Source organism: Ovis aries, chromosome 13, assembly GCF_016772045.2.
Source record: "Ovis aries strain OAR_USU_Benz2616 breed Rambouillet chromosome 13, ARS-UI_Ramb_v3.0, whole genome shotgun sequence".
Classification (NCBI taxonomy): Eukaryota; Metazoa; Chordata; class Mammalia; order Artiodactyla; family Bovidae; genus Ovis; species Ovis aries.
In genome coordinates this window covers 37,572,478-37,593,809 of record NC_056066.1, presented here as the reverse complement: position 1 = coordinate 37,593,809, position 21,332 = coordinate 37,572,478, and the positions used below count along the sequence as shown (strand labels likewise).

General features: G+C 61.1%; 1 protein-coding gene across 3 annotated transcripts in view; it reads left to right on the top strand.

The window, feature by feature from the left end:
* The window catches only part of RRBP1 (ribosome binding protein 1), a 47,439-nt gene extending 29,195 nt beyond the window's left edge, over positions 1 to 18,244 (top strand). For 2 of the 3 annotated variants that reach the window (XM_027976718.2, XM_042230660.1), the window contains 22 exons: positions 2,588 to 2,736; positions 3,774 to 3,896; positions 4,450 to 4,602; positions 5,171 to 5,289; positions 6,138 to 6,291; positions 7,697 to 7,835; positions 9,311 to 9,480; positions 9,593 to 9,627; positions 12,171 to 12,261; positions 12,613 to 12,705; positions 13,070 to 13,162; positions 13,246 to 13,329; positions 13,451 to 13,540; positions 13,987 to 14,079; positions 14,419 to 14,490; positions 14,968 to 15,063; positions 15,477 to 15,560; positions 16,039 to 16,125; positions 16,638 to 16,721; positions 16,868 to 16,966; positions 17,293 to 17,436; positions 17,707 to 18,244. In XM_027976718.2, the coding sequence (XP_027832519.2) occupies positions 2,588 to 2,736; positions 3,774 to 3,896; positions 4,450 to 4,602; positions 5,171 to 5,289; positions 6,138 to 6,291; positions 7,697 to 7,835; positions 9,311 to 9,480; positions 9,593 to 9,627; positions 12,171 to 12,261; positions 12,613 to 12,705; positions 13,070 to 13,162; positions 13,246 to 13,329; positions 13,451 to 13,540; positions 13,987 to 14,079; positions 14,419 to 14,490; positions 14,968 to 15,063; positions 15,477 to 15,560; positions 16,039 to 16,125; positions 16,638 to 16,721; positions 16,868 to 16,966; positions 17,293 to 17,436; positions 17,707 to 17,742 (2,288 nt within the window). In that variant the 3' untranslated portion in view covers positions 17,743 to 18,244. The remainder of the gene's footprint in view (positions 1 to 2,587; positions 2,737 to 3,773; positions 3,897 to 4,449; positions 4,603 to 5,170; positions 5,290 to 6,137; positions 6,292 to 7,696; positions 7,836 to 9,310; positions 9,481 to 9,592; positions 9,628 to 12,170; positions 12,262 to 12,612; positions 12,706 to 13,069; positions 13,163 to 13,245; positions 13,330 to 13,450; positions 13,541 to 13,986; positions 14,080 to 14,418; positions 14,491 to 14,967; positions 15,064 to 15,476; positions 15,561 to 16,038; positions 16,126 to 16,637; positions 16,722 to 16,867; positions 16,967 to 17,292; positions 17,437 to 17,706) is intronic. The other variant, XM_027976719.2, reaches the window with a different exon arrangement.
* The last annotated feature ends 3,088 nt before the right edge of the window (positions 18,245 to 21,332 follow it).

The window sequence follows — 21,332 nt, the reverse complement described above, 5'->3', positions numbered from 1 at the left end:
TTATCTCAGGGCGTTAAGATTTCCCAGCCCCAAGGATTCTTTCTAGCCTGGGAGTGTTTGCTGGAGGAATGTTAGTCCCATGAGTGGGTCAGCGTGCTGCCCACCGCCCGCCCCCCATACCTGGTCCCCGGCCCCTGTGGGCTTGAGCTTAGGGCTGGGGGTTTGGCCAGAAGACCTTGACACCCAGAAATAAATGCCACTCACGTGGGGCTCAGGTTCCTGCTTCTCGGTTCTTTTCTTTCAGTTTTACCTTCCCTGATGTGGGGAGACTAAAGATGGTACCGTCCTTAACCTTAATGGAGAAATATAACGTGATGTCTCTGAAAATAATTTTGAAGTATTTATATGGTGGTGGAGAAGGCTGTGAAATTTTCTGTTGGGGTGGGCAAGAGGTAGTAAACTTCACTACTGCATAGCTTTACAAGTTTTATATTACTTTGTTTGATTAGGAAGTCTAATACAGTTTAGTGTAATTATGTGAGACGGTTTTAATAGACATGTATCAGGATGACACTCTCCCAGAATACTCTGAGGAATGGTCTGTGCAGCAGGCCCTCCAGAAGAGACGCACGTGTGAGACCCATGGGGTGACACTGTGAAGGGAGGGGTGTTCCTTATGGACACACAGCTGCATCGTCCAGCTGCTGAGTCCCCTTCCCCAGACCACTCCCGGGCCGAGTAGCTAGTCTGTCCAGTAGAAATACAGCGAGCCACGTTAAGAAAGGCGGATGAAAGACAAGTGGAATTTGCTTTAATAATGTATTTCATGTAACCTAGTTTACCCCAAATGCTGTATCACATCAGCTTGCAATCAGTATGAAAAATTATTGCAGATCCTTGACATTCTTTTCATACCAGGTTTCAGAATCTGGTGTGTGCCCCTCCAGGAACCACTCCTGTTCCCACCACCAGCCCCCTGGCAGGTGCCCACGAGGCTGGTGGCTGCGTGTGGGCAGCACGGGGGCAGGCCTGCCTCTCTGAGTCCAGAGAGCAGGAAGGAGGTCTGAGTGGCTGGCCTCAGCCAGGCCTTTCTGGCAGGTCTGACCCAGCGGGCGCCCTCTTCTGGAGAAACCAGGCAGGAACATCGGGCTTCCAGCTGACTGGATGAGAGGAAGCCCAGAGACCAAGGCGCTGACTGTGGGGTCTTCGTCCGACTGACTGGATGAGAGGAAGCCCAGAGACCAAAGCGCTGACTGTGGGGTCTTCGTCCGACTGACTGGATGAGAGGAAGCCCAGAGACCAAGGCGCTGACTGTGGGGTCTTCGTCCGTCTGGTTCCTTCTCTCTGGGCTTAGCTGTCCTTGAGCTGTCTCTTAGGTGCAGAGTGAGTGAGTGAAAGGTGCTCAGTCGTGCCCGACTCTTTGCTACCCCATGGACTACTCTACTGTTCATGGGATTCTCCAGGCAGAATACTGGGGTGGGTAGCCTTTCCCTTCTCCAGGAGATCTTCCCAACCCAGGGATCAAACCCAGGTCTCCGCATTGCAGGCGGATTCTTTACCAGCTGAGCCGCAAGGGAAGCCCCTTGGGTGCAGAAGTTCTCCATTAAAGTTATTTAATATGCATATCTCAGTGACAACTGAAGGCTGAAGGGCGCTACCCCGCCTCCCCCCCACCCTCCACCCCCAGTTTTCATGACACCTTGCGCTCTAGGCCTGAACGTTAGCCTGGTTATCTTTCATTCCCGAGCTTTGCGGGTCGAGGAGTTCGAAGTGAAGGTGCTTGTAGCAACCACACACCCCCACTCCCTCGTCCCCTTTACAAGGGCATCCTGCCAAGTGTTTTCATGTGTGATGAAAATATTGTGACAGGCAGAGAATTTCGTGTTGCCATGGAAACCTCCCCCTCGCTCATCCTCGGCGAGGTGGGCTTGGCGGCAGGTGCTGCTGCGGGCAGCTGCTCTGCTTTGTTTTGGCTTATTTGGGGCCCTCTTTTCCACTGAGGGCAGGTTAGAGCCGCGGTATGAGAACAGGGGCGTCCCTGTTCACTCCGTCTTGCCTTTGGGGCTGCATGAGGGCCTGTGAGAGAGCGGAGCTCTTGTGGGGATGTTGGGGGTATCCAGGGGTGACAGCTGGCTGTTGGCACCTGGCGCTGTGTCCTCTAGCAGGTTAGGTGCTCCTGGCCCAGCAGGTGGCCAGGCCTGGATGAGACTGGCCCAGCCATCCCTCCTGGAACTTGCCTTACTCTGCATCCGGGGAGAGCTGCAAATAGAGGGTCTAGACCGGGACACGTGGGAGGTGGCCTCCCCCTCCTCAATGTGGGGCTGCAGCCATCGGGCTGATGGGCTCGCTGGTCAGTCTGGACCCGAGAGCCACGGGGCTGGGTCTTGGCAGGGCTGTGAGCCTCTCTGGGTGGTGCGAGCCAGAGCTGGACTGGGCTGTTGGCTGGGGAGACTGTACCTTGCCATGTCTGCTCCTGATGATGGAAAGGTCAGGGGTTGTCTCCTCCAGCCCAGGGACACTCAATGTTTCTCTACTGGGGACCATCTCTGCGCTGTCTGGGCAGGACCCCAATTGGCTCCCGTTCCGGGGTATGCTGGGCTTGGCTGTTGTGCCTGTGTGTGACACCCACCCTCCCCTTCATGCACAGGGCCCCCAGATGCCAATGGCACTCTACACCTGCCCTACAAGACGCTGGTCTCCGCTGTTGGAAGCATGGTGCTCAGTGAGGGAGAAGCCCAACGGCTCATGGAGATCCTGGCCGACAAGGCGGGCATCATGCAGGACACATGGCACAAGGTGGGCCCCTCCGCCATGTTTGGTGCCACTGCGGCTGCGGGTAGCTGGCCAGGGGCCACCCCCACACCCCACCTGGTCCCAGGGCCCCGGCCTCCCTGGGGCTTGCCCAGCTGCACAGAAGGTCCTTGAAACCCCTCCACCTGCCTCCTCGCCGCCCCTTCCTGGGATGGCTGGGTAAATCAGCCCGGCCGCTACTATAGGAGGGGCATCAAGGTGGGTGCAGGAGCTGGCCCGCTGGTTTGTGGCCAGGGCTTGGGGCAGGAGGGAAGGTGCTTGCCTGTCTGGATTTCCCGCCTCTGGTGCAGGGCCATGAGCTGCCCCCAGGAAGTGCTGTGGGGCACATTTGTTCCTTACACAGAGCCTGCATCATAGGTAATTTTGCCAGAGGATTTTGTGGTGCCTCAGAGGTGAGAGATGTCTGGGGAGTGTCCTGAGAGCCAGCCTGGTGGCCCCTGTCCCAAGGCCACTGGGTTCTTTCAGCCCTGGCCCCTGCTGAAGGGGGACGGGCCCTGGGGTCTCAGGAGCTCTTTGCTCAGTGAGCTTCTGTCCGTCTCCTGGGCTTGAGTGGCTGGAGGTCATGCTGACCACACACCCCCATAAGAGGCGTGGCCTCAGGCCAGTACACCCAGAATACACCCTCCCCCACCCCCAGCCCGGCCTCCACTCTTCAGCTGGCCCCACACAGCCGCTCAGGGCTGGGCACTGAGCCGGGAACGATGGCCAATGGCCCCCAGCAGGCCAAGGAGAGGCCCTGACCACCATCAACCTGGGTTAGGGAAACACCATGCTCCCCACAACTGCCCCCGGGGTCCAGAGCTTTGGGTTCAAGCAGCTCCTGCACCTGCGGGCCCGAGGCCTGACGGGCTGGGCAGCTGAGGTGGGGCCTCCCCTCCACGTGTGTGTGCAGTCGGCAAGGAACCACTCCCGCACTATCCAGCCAGGGCTTTGCTCGTGGGTCAGGGTTTGAGGGCTGGACTGGGGCTCAAATCCTGTGTCTGCTCACCTCCTGTTAAATGTGGCTCTGTGGGCCTCTCCAGGCCACTCAGAAGGGCGACCCTGTGGTGATTCTGAAACGCCAGCTGGAAGAGAAGGAGAAGCTGCTGGCCACGGAGCAGGAGGACGCGGCCGTCGCCAAGAGCAAGCTGCGGGAGCTCAACAAGGTGGGGCCGGGGTCTGGGCCCAGTGAAGACCCAGGACTCCAGGAGCCTGGGCTGTGCCCATGAGCTCCCGTCTTGGGGGTCCGGGCCACCCCGACATTGGTGGGGGGGTCTTGCTCAGGGGCAGTTGGCACACGGCTGCTCCTGTCACAGCTCATCTGGGGTTTTTTTGCCCTCGTCTCTCCTGGGGAGGAAGCCCGGGTCCCTGAGGGCTGGCGACATCCCTTGTCTTGAGACAGCCGTGCTTCCCCAACAAAGCGCTGTGTGTGCCTGTCGCATCCTCTCTGTGCCCGGCCTCTCTGCGGGGCAGCAGGTGCAGGGAGGTGGCCTGGGCCTCAGGACACCCCTGGCCCTGAGCCCTGGATCCTTTCATTCACGAGGAGTCTGAGTTTCTGTCCTGAGTTAGGGCCTTGGCTCCAAGCCAGGGGGGATGGTGTGTTTGGTGGGGGATGGACGGACAGACAGCTGGAGTGGGGGGCTTATCAAATGCTCTGGGTGGTGCTGGCCTTGGTTTCACCTGATGCACTCCTACCTCCCTGCCCTCTGCTTTCTCCAGGAGCTGGCAGCGGAAAAGGCCAAGGCAGCCGCCGGGGAGGCCAAAGTGAAGAAGCAGCTGGTAGCCCGGGAGCAGGAGATCACGGCCGTGCAGGCGCGCATGCAGGCCAGCTACCGGGAGCACGTGAAGGAGGTGCAGCAGCTGCAGGGCAAGGTGGGCACTGTCACGGGGCGGGGTGGGGGCGGGGCGAGGGGCTGTTCTGTCTGGCTGGCGAGATGTGCGTGTGTTTAAAGAGCACTTTCTGAAAATACTCCAGTCCCAAGTGGTCACGTTGGGACATGACCATCCCTTATTCTAGGGGCCTGTCGGTCAAGTTTGCAGCCTCTCCATGACCCTGGAGTCTTGCTAGCTCTGCCTTCTCCCTACGAGATTGGGAGGACCCAGCAAAACAAGGGGCCTGAAATCTGCACTGTCCCAGTGGAGGGCCTGGCTAGCTCTGCCCTGAGGACTTGGAGCCTTGCTCTCTCTCCTCTACCCCCCGCCCCCGGGGTGGCAGGGGCTGTGCCAAGGGGGTCAGAGAGCAGGAAACAGGCGTCCTTGGGGTGGCTGTGGGCTCTGTGCTGTCTCAGGACCTTGGTCAGCAGCCGAGTGAACCAGCACGCCTGGGCTTTGGGCTGAGCGCTCTGCTTGGGGATTTTGTCTGTGAGCTGTGAGCTTGCCGACCTTGTTCCCGAAGTGGCTGTCCTTGCGAGGTTCTGATGCCCCTCGGATGCCCTTTTAGATCCGGACGCTGCAGGAGCAGCTGGAGAACGGCCCCAGTGCACAGCTGGCCCGCTTGCAGCAGGAGAACTCCATCCTGAGGGACGCCTTGAACCAGGCCACGAGCCAGGTGGAGAGCAAGTAAGCCCTGCGTGCGCCCCAAGCTGCACTTGGCTCCCAGGGCCCGCCAGCCAGCCTCCCACCCCAGCCCCGGGGGCTGGGGGCCAAGTCTCTGCCCCCCGGGGAAGCAGAGCAGAGCTGGTCTTGGCCAGGTTTCTTGCCTCCCAGGGTTGGGGGACGGTTTTGTCTGTCTACTTCACCTGGTCTGGTACTGTCGCTTGGCTGGACAGTCAGTCCTGCCATGAGGAAGTGTCTCTTGTGCCAGGGAAGGAGGTGGCAGGCTGACAACCTCCTTGCGCTGGAAAAGGTGGGCCTGGACCTGCCCCCTCAGCTCTCCTGCCCCCCTGGACTGCCTGCCTGGTCCCGAGAGCCAGCTTCTGTGCAGCACTGAGGGGGTCTCTCCTGTGAAATGGCACAGCCTCCCAGCCTGGTCGTGGTCCCACTGGCCGGTGAGTCCTGTGTGTGGACTCAAGCCTGCCAGCAGCCCTGCCCTCGGGGTGGAGAGGCCTGTCCCCCCGGCTCCCAGGGCTCGTCTGGGCCCAGATCAGCCGTGAGGAATCAGTTGCTGCTGTCGGCTCAGTGGGCTGCTTTCAGGCCTGTGTTGCTCTTTGCTCTCACTGAGCCACCTACCCTGCTCGTGAAATACCATTTTCAACAAAACACATCCCACCCCACGTGGCTAACGATACAGAGGGGCTTCAGCGGGGTGGGGTCCAAGACTCGGGCAACGACTTAAGAAAGAGCCGGGGGCCCCGGAGGACGGGCTCAGGGTTGCCTGTCCCCAACACCCCAGGCAGCTCTCAGGGTACACAGGAGCCGACTCAGCCCTCTCCTGTCCGTCATTCCGGGGGCTGGTGACTGTCTTGCAGGCAGAATGCAGAGCTGGCCAAGCTCCGGCAGGAGCTGGGCAAGGTCAGCAAGGAGCTGGTGGAGAAGTCGGAGGCTGCGCGGCAGGAGGAGCAGCAGCGCAAGGCCCTGGAAGCCAAGGCGGCCGCTGTGGAGAAGCAGGTCCTGCAGCTGCAGGTGAGGGGCGGCGGCCCCCTCGTGCCGTGCACCCCGCCCGCCAGGCCTCTCTACCTGGCCCATCCGGCCACCCGGGGTCGTCTGTCCTCAGCTGTAACTGTGGCTGCCGGAGACCCAGGCAGGGCTGGGACTGGAACCCTCAGCCTTGGTCTTGTGACTGGTGATGCCTGGTCAGCATCAAGTGGGTGCCATCTGTGTGCTTGGCATTTGTTCTAAACACGCCCCAGCGTTAATTCTCAGCTAATTTCCTTTGTAACCCCATGGGGTAGATACTGGTATTATGTGCCATTTTTCCAGAAGGGAGCGGGAGGCACAGAGTTAAGCAAGGCCCCCCAGTTCACTCGGAGCCAGGACACGAGCCCCCAGGCATCACCCACCCTGTGTCATCACAGGTCCCCACACAGCCTCTGGCTTCAGCACCTGGTGGGGCTTCTTCCTTCTCAGCCCTGAGTGTGGCCAGGAGCTCATAGTTACCCAGGGGGACACCCGTGCCCCGAAGGGAGGAACCCCCACAGGGCACTGGGCAGCTCCCCATCGGCCGAACGAGCCTCACACCCCCCAGCCGGCCTGTCTCAGGGCAGTTTGTCACCCGCTGTGTGTGTGACTTCTCGGGAAAACACATGAACCCAGGAGACCCACACGGCTTGGCTGCTGTTTCTGCTCAGTCACTGAAGCTCAGCTGCAGCACGTTGCACTGTGTCACAGAAAGGACCAGAAGTCTTTTGAGACTGCTGTGTGCGCAGGGGACCCAGGACAGGCACAGATAAACAGGGGGATTGTTTGGGTGGAACTGAGGCAGATAGTTTGATGCAAAATGGGGTCTGGCCTGAGCAGTGAGATGGGACTAGGCCCTCTGGGGAGGGCCTGGTGCGTGTGCCCGGATGCTTCCAGGGCTGGAGCCACCACTCCCATACCAAGTTGTCATCATCACTCTCGTCAGGAAGCCCCAGGCTCTGTGCATCTCCTCCCGCTCAGTCTTGCCATCCTCGGTCACACAGAGTCCCCACAGTGTTGACCCTGAGGCCCCGGATTTTCCAGCTGTAACGTGGGTGTGATGGTGGTGCCTGTGTCTTGGGGTGGCCGGGACTCACCACGCTGACACGTGGGTGCCTTGACAGCGCCTTGCCCAGAAATGCTCAGCAGCTGTGACCATTTCCAGGTCCCACTCAAGTGAAAATGGGGTGACTTTTGGTCTCACCTGCAGCGTCTTCCCTGGGTGCCCACTCTTCAGGGCTCAGGATGGCCGCCTGGCCTTGTCTAGGGGGTGAACTGACCCGGATATCCAGGCAGCTTCTCTGCTTTGTCAGTGCGGGGTGGCAGGGAGTGAAGAGCTCTGGATGGCAGAACCGAGAGCCCAACCTCCCGCCCACACCCTCATGGCCCCCTTCCCTCGGCTGGTCCCCAGGCATCTCACAAGGAGAGCGAGGAGGCCCTGCAGAAGCGCCTGGACGAGGTCAGCCGGGAGCTGTGCCGTGCGCAGAGCAGCCACGCCAGCCTCCGGGCAGATGCCGAGAAGGCCCGGGAGCAGCAGCAGCAGATGGCCGGTGAGGGCGGTGAGGGGCCGGCCCCGCGGGGCAAGAGCACCCAGGACCCTGGACTCCTGCACCTGCTGGGGGACGCACGGGGGTGCTTGGGGTCAGGCCTGGGGTCTGGAGGACTGGCCGTGGGGGCTGGATGTGGGAGGTGGGCTCCGGTAGAAGACACTACCACGAGGGCCGCTGCTGGCCTTCTCCTTCCTCAGTAAGGCCCAGAGCCAGGTCTAGAAGTGGGCCATGGTCCCCCGTGCTCAGGGCACCTGCCCCCTCAGGAGGTGGTGAAACGCCCAGGGCACTGTGGGCCCCTGGAGAGGCAGGACAGGCAGTCCATTGACCAGATCGCACAGCCTTGTGCTCGACAGACTTCCAAGTGGCTGCTGTGACCTGGAGCAGGTCCTAGAAGTGGCCAGCAGCATCTGTGAAGGGCTACGCAGTAGTGATCTCGGCTTTGTAGGGCAGATGGTGTTTGTCACAGCTGCTCAGCTCTGCTGCCACAGTGCCCACACAGCCCAGGACAGACAGGCTTGGCTGTGGGCCAGGAAAGCTCTATTGACAAAAACAGGCTATGGGTCGGGATGGCTCAGGGTTCTAGGCTGCCGCCCCCTGCTGTGATGGGCCTGGTGTGGCTTCAGGTGGTCAGGGGAGGCCTCTGGGGAGAAAGGTCTGGATGACGGGAAGAGGCCTGCCTCACAAAGGCCAGGAAAGGGCAGAAGTGGCCGGCACGGAGCCCCTGAGGAATGGGGACAAACTTGAACTTAGACTGTACAAGAAAGACCGAGGAGGTCGGCGCTCAAGGCTGGAGATGGCATCAGTGGCCAGTGTGGGGGCAGACAGGCGGGCCTGGGTGACTGTCCTGTGGAGTGATGAGGGCTGGGAGCATGGGTGGGGGTGGCTGGACCGACCCCACTTGCCCTTCCGGATGCTCCCGCTCTGGCCCAGGAAAGGACCGAGGGGCAGAGTGGCCCGGGGACCAGGGCTGGGCCAGGCAGCCACAGAGGTGCCCTGGGGGATTGGACCAGCAGTGGGCATGGATCCCCAGGCCTCAGAGATGAGTGAGGGGTGGGCATGAGGAGGAAGCCCTCAGCAGAGCCCCATACGTGTGGGGCGAGCCCTGGGCCAGGGGCTGTGCAGAGTCAGAAGAACGTGGCCGGCGTTCTGAGCCCTGGTGGGATGTTGTGGAAGTCGCCAAGGCAAGAGGACATGCTAGGAGCCCCCGCCCTTGTCTCAGCAACGTGAGCCGGTCTCCCAGGAGCAGGGTTTAGACTCTGCAGCAGACACCCATTCAGATCCCATCATTGCCAAGTGGTGGGGGCGCTTTGTTGTTCCCCGGTGTGCAGAAGCCTGGTGGTGACTCTCCACCAGCTAGCTGGTGGGCTGCCCCGGGTGCAGTGTGTGTCTCGAGCCCACGGGTGTGTGCTGGGCAGCCTGGGAGCATCTGTGCCGGCGACCCCCCACCCCTGACCCACCGGCCGCCCCTTCTGCAGAGCTGCACGGCAAGCTGCAGTCCTCCGAGGCCGAGGTGAGGGGCAAGTGTGAGGAGCTGCGTAGTCTCCATGGGCAGCTAGACGAGGCCCGGGCACAGAACTCGCAGCTCACAGAGAGGATCCGCTCCATCGAGGCCCTGTTGGAGGCCAGCCAGGCCCAGGATGCCCAGGTCAGCACCCCTCTCCTGGGGGCCCTCCACCCACCCCACGGGGCCCCCTACCCGACGACCTACCGTCCGAGGCGTGTGTCCTGGTAACCACGGGTCTCTTTTCTCGTTCCAGGCCAGTCGAGTGGAGGCTGACCAGCAGCAGGCCCGGTAAGAGGGGGCAGGGGCCCAGCCTGGGTATAGGATCCGGGGAGGACCCCTGAGAAGCCCTGTCTTCCCCACCCCTCCTCCAGTGCCTGTGGGGAGCAGGAAAGAGGGCAGGACCCAGCCCGTGGGGAGAGTGGCCGGGCCTCCAGCTATCTATCTGTTCATCCTTCCATCCATCTCTGGACGGGAAGGGCTGGCTGGTCGGGGGTTTCTCTCCATGTCTATGGGAGGAGGGATTTTAGGGCTTGAAGTCATAACTCAAACAGAAAATGGGTCACGCACTCCGAGTGGAGAACCTGGGAGGTTGCCCAAACCTCGGCACAGCTCTGGCCGTGGTGCAGGGTCCCAGCTGACCAGATGCGGGGGCTGGTGCTGGGTGATGTTGGCGGCCAGCCCCAGGCTACTGAGACCTGGGGGAGGCGCCCCAGGCCAGGGGGCTGGATCCCTTGGAGCGACCGTCACCTTCGAGTGTGTGGCCCTCAACAGGTACCTGCCGGCTCACGGGGTGGTCCCGGCTGCTGTAGCCGGGGGCCCTCAGGGCAGCCACGTGGGGTGAGGCCTGGCCATGTCCTCCATCCCTGTGCAGGTGGTCGGCCTTGTCCTGGGCTGTCTGCTGACCAGGCTCCCTTGTTCTGGCTGCTACTGCTGGTGGGTCACCTCCCTGGTTCCTCCAGGCCACGGCCCGCATTCCCGGCTTCAGATCTGAAGGCTGGGGAAGGAAGCTGGCCTCTTGGAGGCCCCACAACGCCTTGTTGGAGACTCAGAAGCAAACCCTCTCCGTGTGGCTTTCCAGACAGCTCAGGGCAGCTTTGTTCCTCTTGGCATTTGTGGGGGTAGAAAGGTTGTGTTTATTTAGCGTTTTGTTCTTGTATTTCAGGATCAGGTTCTTGGACCACACAGCTAATTTATAGGTACTTGGGTCATGTGGCAAATAGGATCAATTCTAGTATTTTCCATCCTGCAGATGTTTGACAGAATGAGGGGTTTTTAAAAATTTTCTTCTCAGACTGTTTATCTGGAAGTTGTGACTAGGCCAGGCTATCCTATTCTGGGGTGGAGGTGAGTGATCCAACCCCATACATTCTAAAACGTACCTCAGGCAGTAGCCACCAAGCGGGGTGACTGTCAGCATGTCCTCGTCACCCGCTGGCTGTGTCTTCTTCCTTGGGGGCGCTCTTGCAGGGATTTACAGGGGGCCAGCTGCTACAGAATGCTGGCGGCTTGACGGAGAAGCTCTCAGGAGTCCCAGTGGTGCTCTGAGGGTGGGGTCAGGTTCTGTGGCCTGAAACTAGCATCTTAGAAGTCCACACCAGCCATTTTCAAGGCTGGGTGCAAACTGTACTTAGAATGAAGGTGAGGGTCAGGGCAGGCAGCACACAGCCCTCCCGAGGGTGTTGAGTCTTCACACACTTCCTTAGGCTGGCAGTCCTGAGCTGTTCACTGTGGCCCTGGTGAGAAAATCAGAACACGTGTTCCCACTGGGGGCGTCCTCGGAGGGACTTCCTTCCTGACCCTGAGCCGTCCTGACTGTGCTACTTCAGGTCAGCGCTAGTGGCTTCCTGTACTGTTCTAAGTTGAGACTCAAAAGATGACATGTTAAAGTGTCCATTTGCAGCCTCTTTCTCAGGACAGCCAGATACGTTCTAGAGCGTCCACCCCGAGCCGTCTGGGTGATGGGGGCAGACAGAACTACGCGGCCTTGAGTCTGGAGAGAAGCGTGAGGAAGTGGGGCTGAGTCCTGCTAGCTCCCCTGGTGTCTGGGGTCTTCTTGGGCCAACGTCTCAGAGCCTGGGTGCAGGACTGAGGGGGAGCCTTCGGGTCCCGGCAGAGCCAGGTTTTGGACACAGGGTGGTCGCGGCAGGAAGCCAGGGCCTGCCGGGCACCGCCAAGAGCAGGAATGTTCCTGATGGGCTGCAGGCGACGGTGCCGCCTAGTGTCCTCCGAGGAGGCCCAGCCACGTCTCTCAAGGGCAGCTGTGGTCCTATGGAAGGGCCAGGGCTGCAGGCTGTGGGACAGAACGGGACCAGGCAGCAGCAGGAGTGAAATGAAAGTCATTCAGTCGTGTCTGACTCTTTGCGACCTCTTGAACTGTACAGTCCATGGAATTCTCCAGACCAGAATACTGGAGTGGGTAGCCTTTCCTTTCTCCAGGGCATCTTCCCGACCTAGGAATAGAACTGGGGTGTCCGGCATTGCAGGTGGATTCTTTACCAACTATTAGGGAAGCCCTTAGCAGAAGAAAGAGCACCCCAAAAAGCAACGGTCCAGGGCCTGTACTGGCACTGGCTAGGCGTCTGCTCTGACCTCTCCTGTCCAAGCAGTTCTGTCCCCAAGTGGGACTCTGGTGGCCTCTGGGCTCTCGGGGAAGGGGCCTAGGCAGTTGCCCAGGCTCCTCTGAAACCTGTGCCTTGTGAGGGAGGGGCCTGACCCTCGTCCCAGACCCCGTGTGTGCCCCTGGGCGCCTGGGACAAGGAGGGGCCCCAAGACAGGTCCTGTGGGGGCTGCAGGCCTTGAGAGCCAGAAAGTGACCTGCTATCTGTCCCCAGCCTCATGGAGCTGGAGTCGCAGGTGTGGTGCCTGGAGAAGGAGGCCACAGAGCTCAGGGAGACGGTGGAGCAGCAGAAGGCGAAGAACAACGTGAGTATGGGGCTGGGGCGCCTGCTGTGTAGACAGGGCGCGTCTGCGGGACCTTGGCCGCGTCCCTGGCCCAGGCCTTCTCCCAGAGCCTCTGCGTGTGCCTCCCGAGGCCTGGCTGGGCCAGAGTCGGCCTCCGGGTGGCGGGAAGCTCTTCTCTGAGGAGCCAGTGACTGCCCTCCTCTCCCCACCCCCAGCTCTGCGGACAAGTCTCCCTAAAAGGCACTGGGTCACCCCAAGCCGTCTGGTGCCAGTGCTGCCCAGCATGCCCTGTGGGGTCTGGAGGCAGGTCAGGGAGGTTCGCCTGCCCTGCAGAGACCAGCCTGGCTGTTGACCATGCCCCTCTCCTCCCAGGACCTCCGAGAGAAGAACTGGAAGGCCATGGAGGCTCTGGCCTCGGCTGAGAAGAGCTGCGAGGAGAAGCTGCGGTCTCTGACCCAGGCCAAGGTCAGTGTGGGCTCCAGGCTGGCCTTGGTCAAGCTGGTCAGCAGAGCTTGCAGCCGTGTGCAGGGCAGCCCTGGGCTCAGAGCGGCTCCAGAGTCCACCCGGGGCCCAACCCTGCCTCTTCTTGTGTGCCCTCTGCCCACCCTCCCGCCTGTTTCCCCTGGAGAAGTGGGGAGCAGTGAGTCCTTTGTGCTGCTTCTCAGCTGGGCCTTGCCCTCCAAGGCCACAGGGGCACCAGGCTTGGTCTGTCTGCGTGGACTTTGTTGGTGTTGCTCTTCTGCCCTGACATCTTGTCCCTGAGCGGTCCCCCTGAGTGCCCGGGCTGACCACCGCACTCCCCTCTTAACCCTGCCCGGACTCCCCACAGGAGGAGTCGGAGAAGCAACTCAGCCTGACGGAGGCCCAGACCAAGGAGGCCCTGCTGGCCCTGCTCCCGGGGCTCCCCACCCCCACCAACCAGGTAGGAGGCGGGGTGCCTTCTCTGGGTGCCTCCCGCCCATGGAGAGGTGTATCCCATCCAACAGCAAAACATTTCTGTTGCAGAGTTACACTGAGTGGTTGCAGGAGCTCAAAGAGAACGCTTGCATGGAGTTGTTGAAGCAGCCGCAGGCGAGCCCGGAACCCTTGGTGAGCACGGACAGCCATCCAGCCTCGCAGCCTGCACTGTCCCCTGGGGGTGCCTGGAGCCGGTCATCAGGCTTTGGCTCACCAGCCTCCCCCACCCCTCCCCTTCTGCCTCCACCCTCAGGACTTGGCTGCCAAGCTGAGGGAGGCGGAGGAGACACAGAGCGGCCTGCAGGCCGAGTGCGACCAGTACCGCAGCATCCTGGCTGAGACGGTGAGGCCCGGCGGGGAAGCCCAGCGGTTGGGGGTCCCGACCGGGTTGCTGGCTCTGTGACCTTGGGTGGGCACGGCCCCGCTCTGGGCCCTGTTCCTGTGGCTGAATGGTGAAGAGGGGTGCTCAGGGCGAAGGTCTGGGGCGAGTCCAAGGCGGGAGGGGAGTGGTTGGCTCTTCTATGACACCAGGAGTCCAGCCCTTGCCCTGAGGCCGGTTCTTCCTGGGCTGCTCAGGCCCACCTGCTGCAGACCCATCAGAGAGTCCCGACGGCTTTGTCTTCTGCATGCTGGCCGGGCGGCGGGGGCTGGGGGGGCCTCTCCAGGGCCGCCCTTTCCCCGCTGCATGGCCGGCAAGGCTGGGATCTGAACAGGGTGGCCGCTGGGGTGGGGAGGGAGCTGGGGGATGTATGTGGGGTCTGCAGGCCGTGCTCATGGCTGCCCCAACAGGAGGCCATGCTCAAGGCCCTGCAGAGGAGCGTGGAGGAGGAGGAACAGGTGTGGAAGGCCCGGGTGAGCGCCGCAGAGGAGGAGCTCCAGGAGGTACGCTGCCCGAGGCACCCAGGGTCCGCCTGCCCGTGCCAGGCTGCCAGGGCGGAATGCCTTCAGTGCTGGGGGACGCCCACAGGGTCATCTGGGTCACTTGGGGAGGTCAAGTTTTGGTGACGCCACATGAATTGTGGTTGCAGAAAGACTCGACAGCTGAACCCTGGTCTCCAGGAGACCCCACCCCCAGGAAGAGGGGCGGGTCGCTCGGCGGGGCAGGGGCACCATGGGCTTCCTGGGATGGATCCTAGGACAGTTGTGAGGAGCCGCGGCAGCGCGTCCCTGGTCAGATCCCCCAGGGCTCATGCTTGACTGCCCCTTCCTTGTGCTTTGTAGTCACGGGTCACCGTGAAACAACTCGAAGAGGTTGTCGAGAAGCTCAAAGGGGAACTCGAAAGTTCTGATCAGGTGCGTGGGGGCTCTGGGCGGAGAGCGCCGTCCTCTGACGGAGGCTCCTGTGGTCATTTTCTTTCCTGGTCCACATGTCCCTGCTTTCCCTTATTGAGCGGTTGCGACCTCGGGGTGGCTGGAGGCAGCACGCCCAGCGTGGTGCACCGTGGCTTCTGCCGTGGCCTCAGGAACTGTGGGGGGAGGGTGCGGAGTAGCCCCGCCATGCTTGTCCACCCACCCTGACCTTGGAGCAGGTCCCCCAGCACCCACCTTGCAAGTAAATCTCGAGGCCTGAGAGCTCATCCTGTCCCGGGGTGCCTGCGTGTGCCTCCTGTGTGTCCCCGAGGTGCCGAGGAGCCTGGGTGCCTCCTGGAACCGTCAGGCCGCAGAGGCGCCCCCCCTCAGCCCCTGTCCCTGGGCTGGCCAGCCCTGGTCCTTGTGGTCGTCCCGTTCTCATTCCACCCGTTTGTGCCCTCTGACACACGTCCTGTCCAGGTGAGGGAGCACACCTGGCGCCTGGAGGCCGAGCTGGAGAAGCATGTGGCGGCTGCCAGCGCCGAGTGCCAGAGCTATGCCCAGGAGGTGGCGGGGGTGAGTCCCGTCCCCGGCAGCCCCGAAGGCAGGGCTGGGTGAGGCCGGCCAGCCTGGCAGCGCGGGAATTCCTCCACCTGGTGCAGCGACACCATCCTCATGGGCAGGCATTGAAACGTGACATTCAGGCAGCAGAGAGGACAAGCTCAGCACCCCAATTCTGATGTGATCTAAGACTTCTGCCTTTGCTTTGTAAGACACTCCGTAAACTTGTGAAGGCCTGGGAGAAGCCATGTCCTGAACGCCATGCTTCCCAAGTCTTAAAAAGAGCAGAAGTTGCCGGAGGCTGCCTCCCCCCCGCCCTCCCCTGCAGGTTCCCAGGGCGGGTGCTTGCATGTGTTGGGTTACCTGAGAGGTGCTCACAAGAACTGGTCCTCTCTTCTTTCTCCCACCACCTGGCTCCATTTTCTCAGTTGAGGCAGCTGTTATTAGAATCTCAGTCTCAGCTGGATGCAGCCAAAAGCGAAGCCCAGAAACAAAGCGACGAGCTCGCCCTGGTGAGTGGCCGCTTATGCTATGGGGGCCGGGTATGCATGTTCCCACGCCCAGTCGGAGGGGGTGTGGGTGGGGTGCTGGAGGGGCTGCTGGCACATTTGCTCGACCCTGGGCCTGTGGCTGCTGGGACCACAGTGTGGGCCGGAAGGTCCCCCCCCTCGCTTTGCGCACCTCAGTGCCGCATGTGCCACATTCCCCGGGAGTTGCTGGGCTCCATGCCACTGGCCTTGCAGTGAGTGGAGAGTGTGCACAAGGCCAGTCTGGGCCCCTTGGGGGTCCCTCAGCTGCAGTTTGACTTGGGCAAAGGGTCTTGGTGCTGGCCTCCTGCCCCGCCAAGAACTTGCAGGGGAGCCCACACAGGCCACGCTCATCAGAGCAGGTCCCCCAAGGGGCCGTGGCTGCCAAGAATGCCTGCGGTCCTCCTGGGGAGCTGCGTGTGTCCAGCCATGCCTCAACACAGACCCAGTCTCCCTGTTCCAGGTCAGGCAGCAGCTGAGTGAGATGAAGAGCCACGTGGAGGACGGTGATGTGGCTGAGGCCCCCCGAGCAGAGCAGGACCCTGCCGAGGTTAGAGGGGCGAGCCGGGTATTGGCCACTGACACTGTACGGGCTCCTCCACCCAGTGCAGGCCGGGGACGGCAGCCCCGACGCCTGATGATCGCCAGCCCCGCTTTGCCCAGACACCCCGCTTCTGAAGAGACGCAGAGTAGAAGGAAGGGCGAGGGCTGGTGTGTCTGGTGGGGCACTCGCCCTCCAGACCCCTGATCCAGCCAGCTATCAACAGCCTCCCCGTGGTGGTGGCGGCCTTAGGGTGGGATGGCCTCCTGGGCCGGGGCTCACATGGGGCTGAGGCTTCTCTGTCCTGAGGTCTCACCAAAGGACCCCACGTCCCATCGGCATCTCTCTCCCATCACCCAGCTCCCTTCCCCAGCGGCTGGGCCCTGCCTCCCCCAGGGGAGCGTCGGACCGGCTATAGGGCCCAGGCTACCCCGTGTGTCCATGGCAAGGGCAGGGTGGGGTTGCCCTGGGTGCTCAAGAGGGTCCCGCCTGCCCCAGATTCCAAACGTGTTTGCCTGCAGCTGAAGACGCAGCTGGAGCGGACAGAAGCCCTGCTGGGGGACGAGCAGACGCGGCGGCAGAAGCTCACAGCCGAGTTTGAGGAGGTCAGGGTGCTGCTCAGCTAATAGTTGTCCATCAGGGCCCTCGTGGGTCAGGGTGGCAGGGCTGGGCCAGCTGCAGTCCACCTGGGGGACTGTCACTCGCTTTCTATATGGGTCCTGATGCACGGCGCCCCCCCCCAACCCCCCAGGCTCAGCTCGCGGCAAGTCAGCTGCAGGCGGAGTTGGAGAAGCTCCGTTGCACCAGCGCCCTTGGGTCTTCGGAGGTGGAGGAGGCTGCGCAGCTGAAGGTACTGGGGCACCGTCACTCCACGCTCCCTGTCATCCCTGGAGGCCCCCTGGGCATAGTCCACCCTAGTTTAGGGGTGGGTGAGGTGGAGGAGTATTCCTGAGCCTCCAGTAACACAGACAACTGGATCAAGTAGAATTTAAGGCCAGTGTTCAGCAGCCAGTGACCCTGGGGGCTACAGCTTCGAACAGCCCTGTAGAAACGCTCCTGATTGTGGCCAGGAGACCGTGTCCTCCTGGGCCTGGTGTGGCCCCACAGGTACAACCAGGGGGGCGGTCCTGCTGCATGTCATGCGTGGGCTGATCCCCTTCAACCCTCCAACCACAGGAGAGGCTAGAGAAAGAGAAGAAGTTAACCGGTGACCTGGGACGTGCGGCCACCAAGCTGCAGGAGCTTCTGAAGACGACCCAGGAGCAGCTAGCGAAAGAGAAGGACACGGTGCAGAAGCTGCAGGAGCGGCTGGATAGACCAGTGAGTGCCAACCCCATGGGGCAGGGGCTAGGGGTGCCCAGGACCCTGGAGAAGGACAGCAAGGAGGAGACATGGACTCAGGCTGGAGGGGTGAGAACAGAGATTCCTGAAAACTGCCCTTGGTCCCCTGCCAAGCCCTCCGTGTCTTCTCCAGCCCCGGGCCACTCTGGTGTTGGGCTGCAGACCGTAGTTAGGGTGGGTTAGGAGCCGGGGATGAGCGCCCCACCCCCACTCCCTGGCCAGCCTCTCCCCTTCACCCTCTGTCCACAGGAGGACGGCAGCTCAAAAGAAGGCACTTCTGTCTGAGTCTCCTGCAGAGAAAGAAGTTACTGTTCAACTTACCAAAATGCCTTACACATTCCTTACAAATAAACCAACCGACAGCGTTATCCGGGCCCAACTTCGGTAGCTCTGAGAAGCCATAAAGACAAGAGTTTCTTAGCACCAGAAGTAGATCTTCCAGACCCAGTTTGTACAAGAAGAACCTTTGTCACATTCGAGAAACACTATCGCCCTGGCCCGGCCCTGGACCACCAGCCAGCAGACGCCAAAGCCCTCGTCAGCCGTGCCACAGACCCAGGGCTTGTTCTGGGAGGCGGGCCTGGGGTCTGTATATCAATCAGTGCAATTGTATCTTTTGCGGGGTTGGGGGTCGGGTGGTTCTGGTGCTGGGTCCCTAAGGCTGCAGAGCAGACTGGAAGGTCACAGCCAGCGAGGCAGCAGCCCCAGTCCCCGGAAGATGCTGCCCCCAGAACCGACGCGTGACTCCTGGGTGTTAATGCCATTAAAACCCGCGTGTCGCCCGGCACTCCAGTCTCGTCCCATCTTCCTTGGGGGCTCCTTCTGGGAGAGAATGAGTGTGGTTTCTGGTCCCCAGTGCCCACTGGGCAGGGTGAGGGAGCAGGGCCTGAGATACCTGGGGGCCTGATGGATGCATGGACTGGTCCCCACCCTGAGGAACAGGGCTGCAGGTGGCCCAGGCCATGGTGTGAAGTAAGTTCCAGGAATGAACAAGGGATTCTCCGTCCTGGCCGGAAACATCCACTCCTCACGAGGGATGGAGACAGGGCGGCCAGCTTAACTTGCCATGATTGTTGGACCCTCATGTTTTCGAGGATCTGAGTCTTTGGTCAAGAGGTGAGTTGGGGGCTTCATAAGGAACCTGGGGTTTAAGCCAAAAGTGTATTTAGAGGCATGGTCATGGGAGTGGTCACATCAACCCAGAAACGGTGAACTGAAGCAGCCCCCAGGGGTCTCGGTGGTACTTCCAGCTCAGTCTCAAGACTCAGAAACCTGGGAGAGGGGTCTGACGGACTGAGTGTGGCTGGGGGAAGACAAGCATCTGGATGGCAGGTGCACCCAGATGGGAGGGAGTGGGGGTCTTACCCCTGCCTGAGAGCCTCAGCATCCCATACCTCCAGGCTGGGTTTGACTGCCCTCCAGGATGGTTGTCACCAGCACCTCAAGACCTCAGGGAGGGAAGGTTCTTCTAGCTGCCTTCGGCACCATACACAGGTAGCGGCCAGGGGCTGGGCAGTGCTGACCTCAGGCTGCACAACCAAAACCAGGTGCTGGCTTGCAGAGGGCACTTGGTCCGTGGGCCACCTGACTGCTGAGTGGCACTTACGTGTGGTGACCGTGTTGGGATCATGGTGCTGGAAATTCTCGGATGGTTTTCCAGAGACAGAGCAGGACCTGGAGTTTGCCAGGAGGGAGGAGGGGTCAGGGCCAAGGGGACAGGGGTGCAGAGAAATGGGATGAGGGGCCAGGAGGGTGGGTGAGAGGGCCCCGTGGAGCTGGGTCATGAAGGCAAGGGGTCTGGACGGCCAGGGCACCAGAGCCACTGAGGTTTCCCAGGAGGGGAGATGAGACCAACCTGTTCCAGACCCCTGCAGGCGGCTTAAGTGGAGAAAGGAAGCCCAGGGCCGGGGGACACAGGCCATGGGTTCTGGGCAGAAGCCTCAGTGGGAAAAAGCTACTGACGATGCCTGACAGGCCACAGGCTAGGTTCTCATGTGACATCTCAAGTGCCCGTGGAAGGGGTACCTCCCCCATCCTGCAAAGAATCCCCAGGAAGTGGGAGGAGCTCACCTGGTGAAAGGCAGGGCAAGCTTCTGGCCGCCTGTAATACCTGCTGAGTCTGGAGGCCTGGGGCCTTGCCTTGGCTGGAAGGGAGGCTTGTGACTGGAAGCCGTGACCAGCAGCCCCTCACCCCACACCCCTGTGAGCTCCCAACTCAGGGCAGGGCTCACGACTCATCCACACACAGGAACCTTCACCCGAGGGCAGTGGTTCAGGGTCGTTTTCTGGTGAACAGCCGGCCTTGTGTCCTGAACAGGTCACCTGCAGGACCTCCTGCAGGTCCTGCATAGTCTGTGTTTCCACTAAGCTCCCCTCCCCAACCACGCAGCTGAAAAGCTGGGGACCCTTAAGCAGGGGTCCCCTGGTGGCTCCAGCGGTAAAGATTCTGCCTGCAATGGGTGAGACCTGTGTTCAATCCCTGAATCGGGAAAATCCCCTGGAGAAGGGAATGGCAACCCACTCCAGTATTCTTGCCTGGAGAATCCCATGGACAGAGGAGCTTGGCAGGCTACATATAGCCCGTGGAGTCACAAAGAGCTGGATGTGACTGAGTGAATAAACTTAGGCTGGGCAGAAGCCCCTTGAAGGCAAAGGAATGGGGTCACCTCTGGGGAAGGCAGGCTCAAAAGACCCTGGGGGTGCCGAGCTGCTGCCTGTGGACTTCAGCATCCACGTCTGGGGATGGGCAGGTTGAGGGCCTCGGCCCAAGGGCCCAGCAGCCAGAGGCCTGGCAGCGGCAGCTCCCGGCCAGCAGGGGGAGCCTGTGGACCTTGCTGTCCAGGGGCCAGGTCCACCCTCAGGCCCAGGAAGATGGGGGAGGCGGGGGTAGATGGGGGCATGGAGAGGCAGCCACCTACCCCGGACCCCAGGTGACAGGAGAGCTGGAAGCTCTGAAAACATCTGCGTTCAAAGATTCCCAGGGTTGACCTGAAGCTCAGGGTCTCACCGCCCATTAGCAGCCCCTCTAGATCTGGAAGCCCCATTGCAGTTTTTTGGATCACCTCTGGTCACTTGCATGGGGGGGGGGGGGTGGTCAGTAAAACGCACAACCCCTGGGATGCCTGGCCTTCAGGCAGTAAAACCACCAGACACTCTCCACAAATGCCTAACAGGACTCAGAGCCCAAAAGAAGAGTTGTTTTCCTTCCTGCCTCAAATGGAACAAAATCTAACTCAGAATTCCAGATTTCACAAATAACTCACCAGGAGTGTGATGGGAGTAGCTTGGGGGGCGGGAGGGGCGGGCGGGAAGAGACCCGAGTGCTGTGTGAGCTTGGACAAGTTACCTTCCTGGACTGGCTGAGGCACTGGCTCAGTAAGTCCCCTTCCAATGCCCCTCCCCAACCATGTAGTGACCTTCCAGCCCCAGCCCAGCTGGAACTTGGTCTGGAGGTGGCTTCCACGTTTTGAAAATACCCCAAATCGTGACAAATCAACGTCTGTCCTCAGGCCCATTCAGGCTCTGAGTCCAAGGACAAGCTGGTAAAGAACGGAAGCCACACGTGCGCGTGGACCAGGCGTACTCTAAGGGGTGAAGGGCTCCAGGAAAGGAACCCACTCGACCAAGGCCCATCTTTCCGTGTTCATGGTTCACCGTGTTCATGGTTTTCTCCGAGATTAATATTCTCAGAATAACTAACTTCACAGCCCAGCTCTAAATGTCTGTTAGCTCTAAACGTCAGTGGTGGTATCTGCTGCCGCTTCCTCGGGGCAGAAGAGCAGTCATTCAATGAACCCTGAGTCAGCTTTCCACCCACTCTTCAGCAATGTGTGAACACCTGTAAAAGTGTAATACGTGCTGGAAGCAGAGAAAAC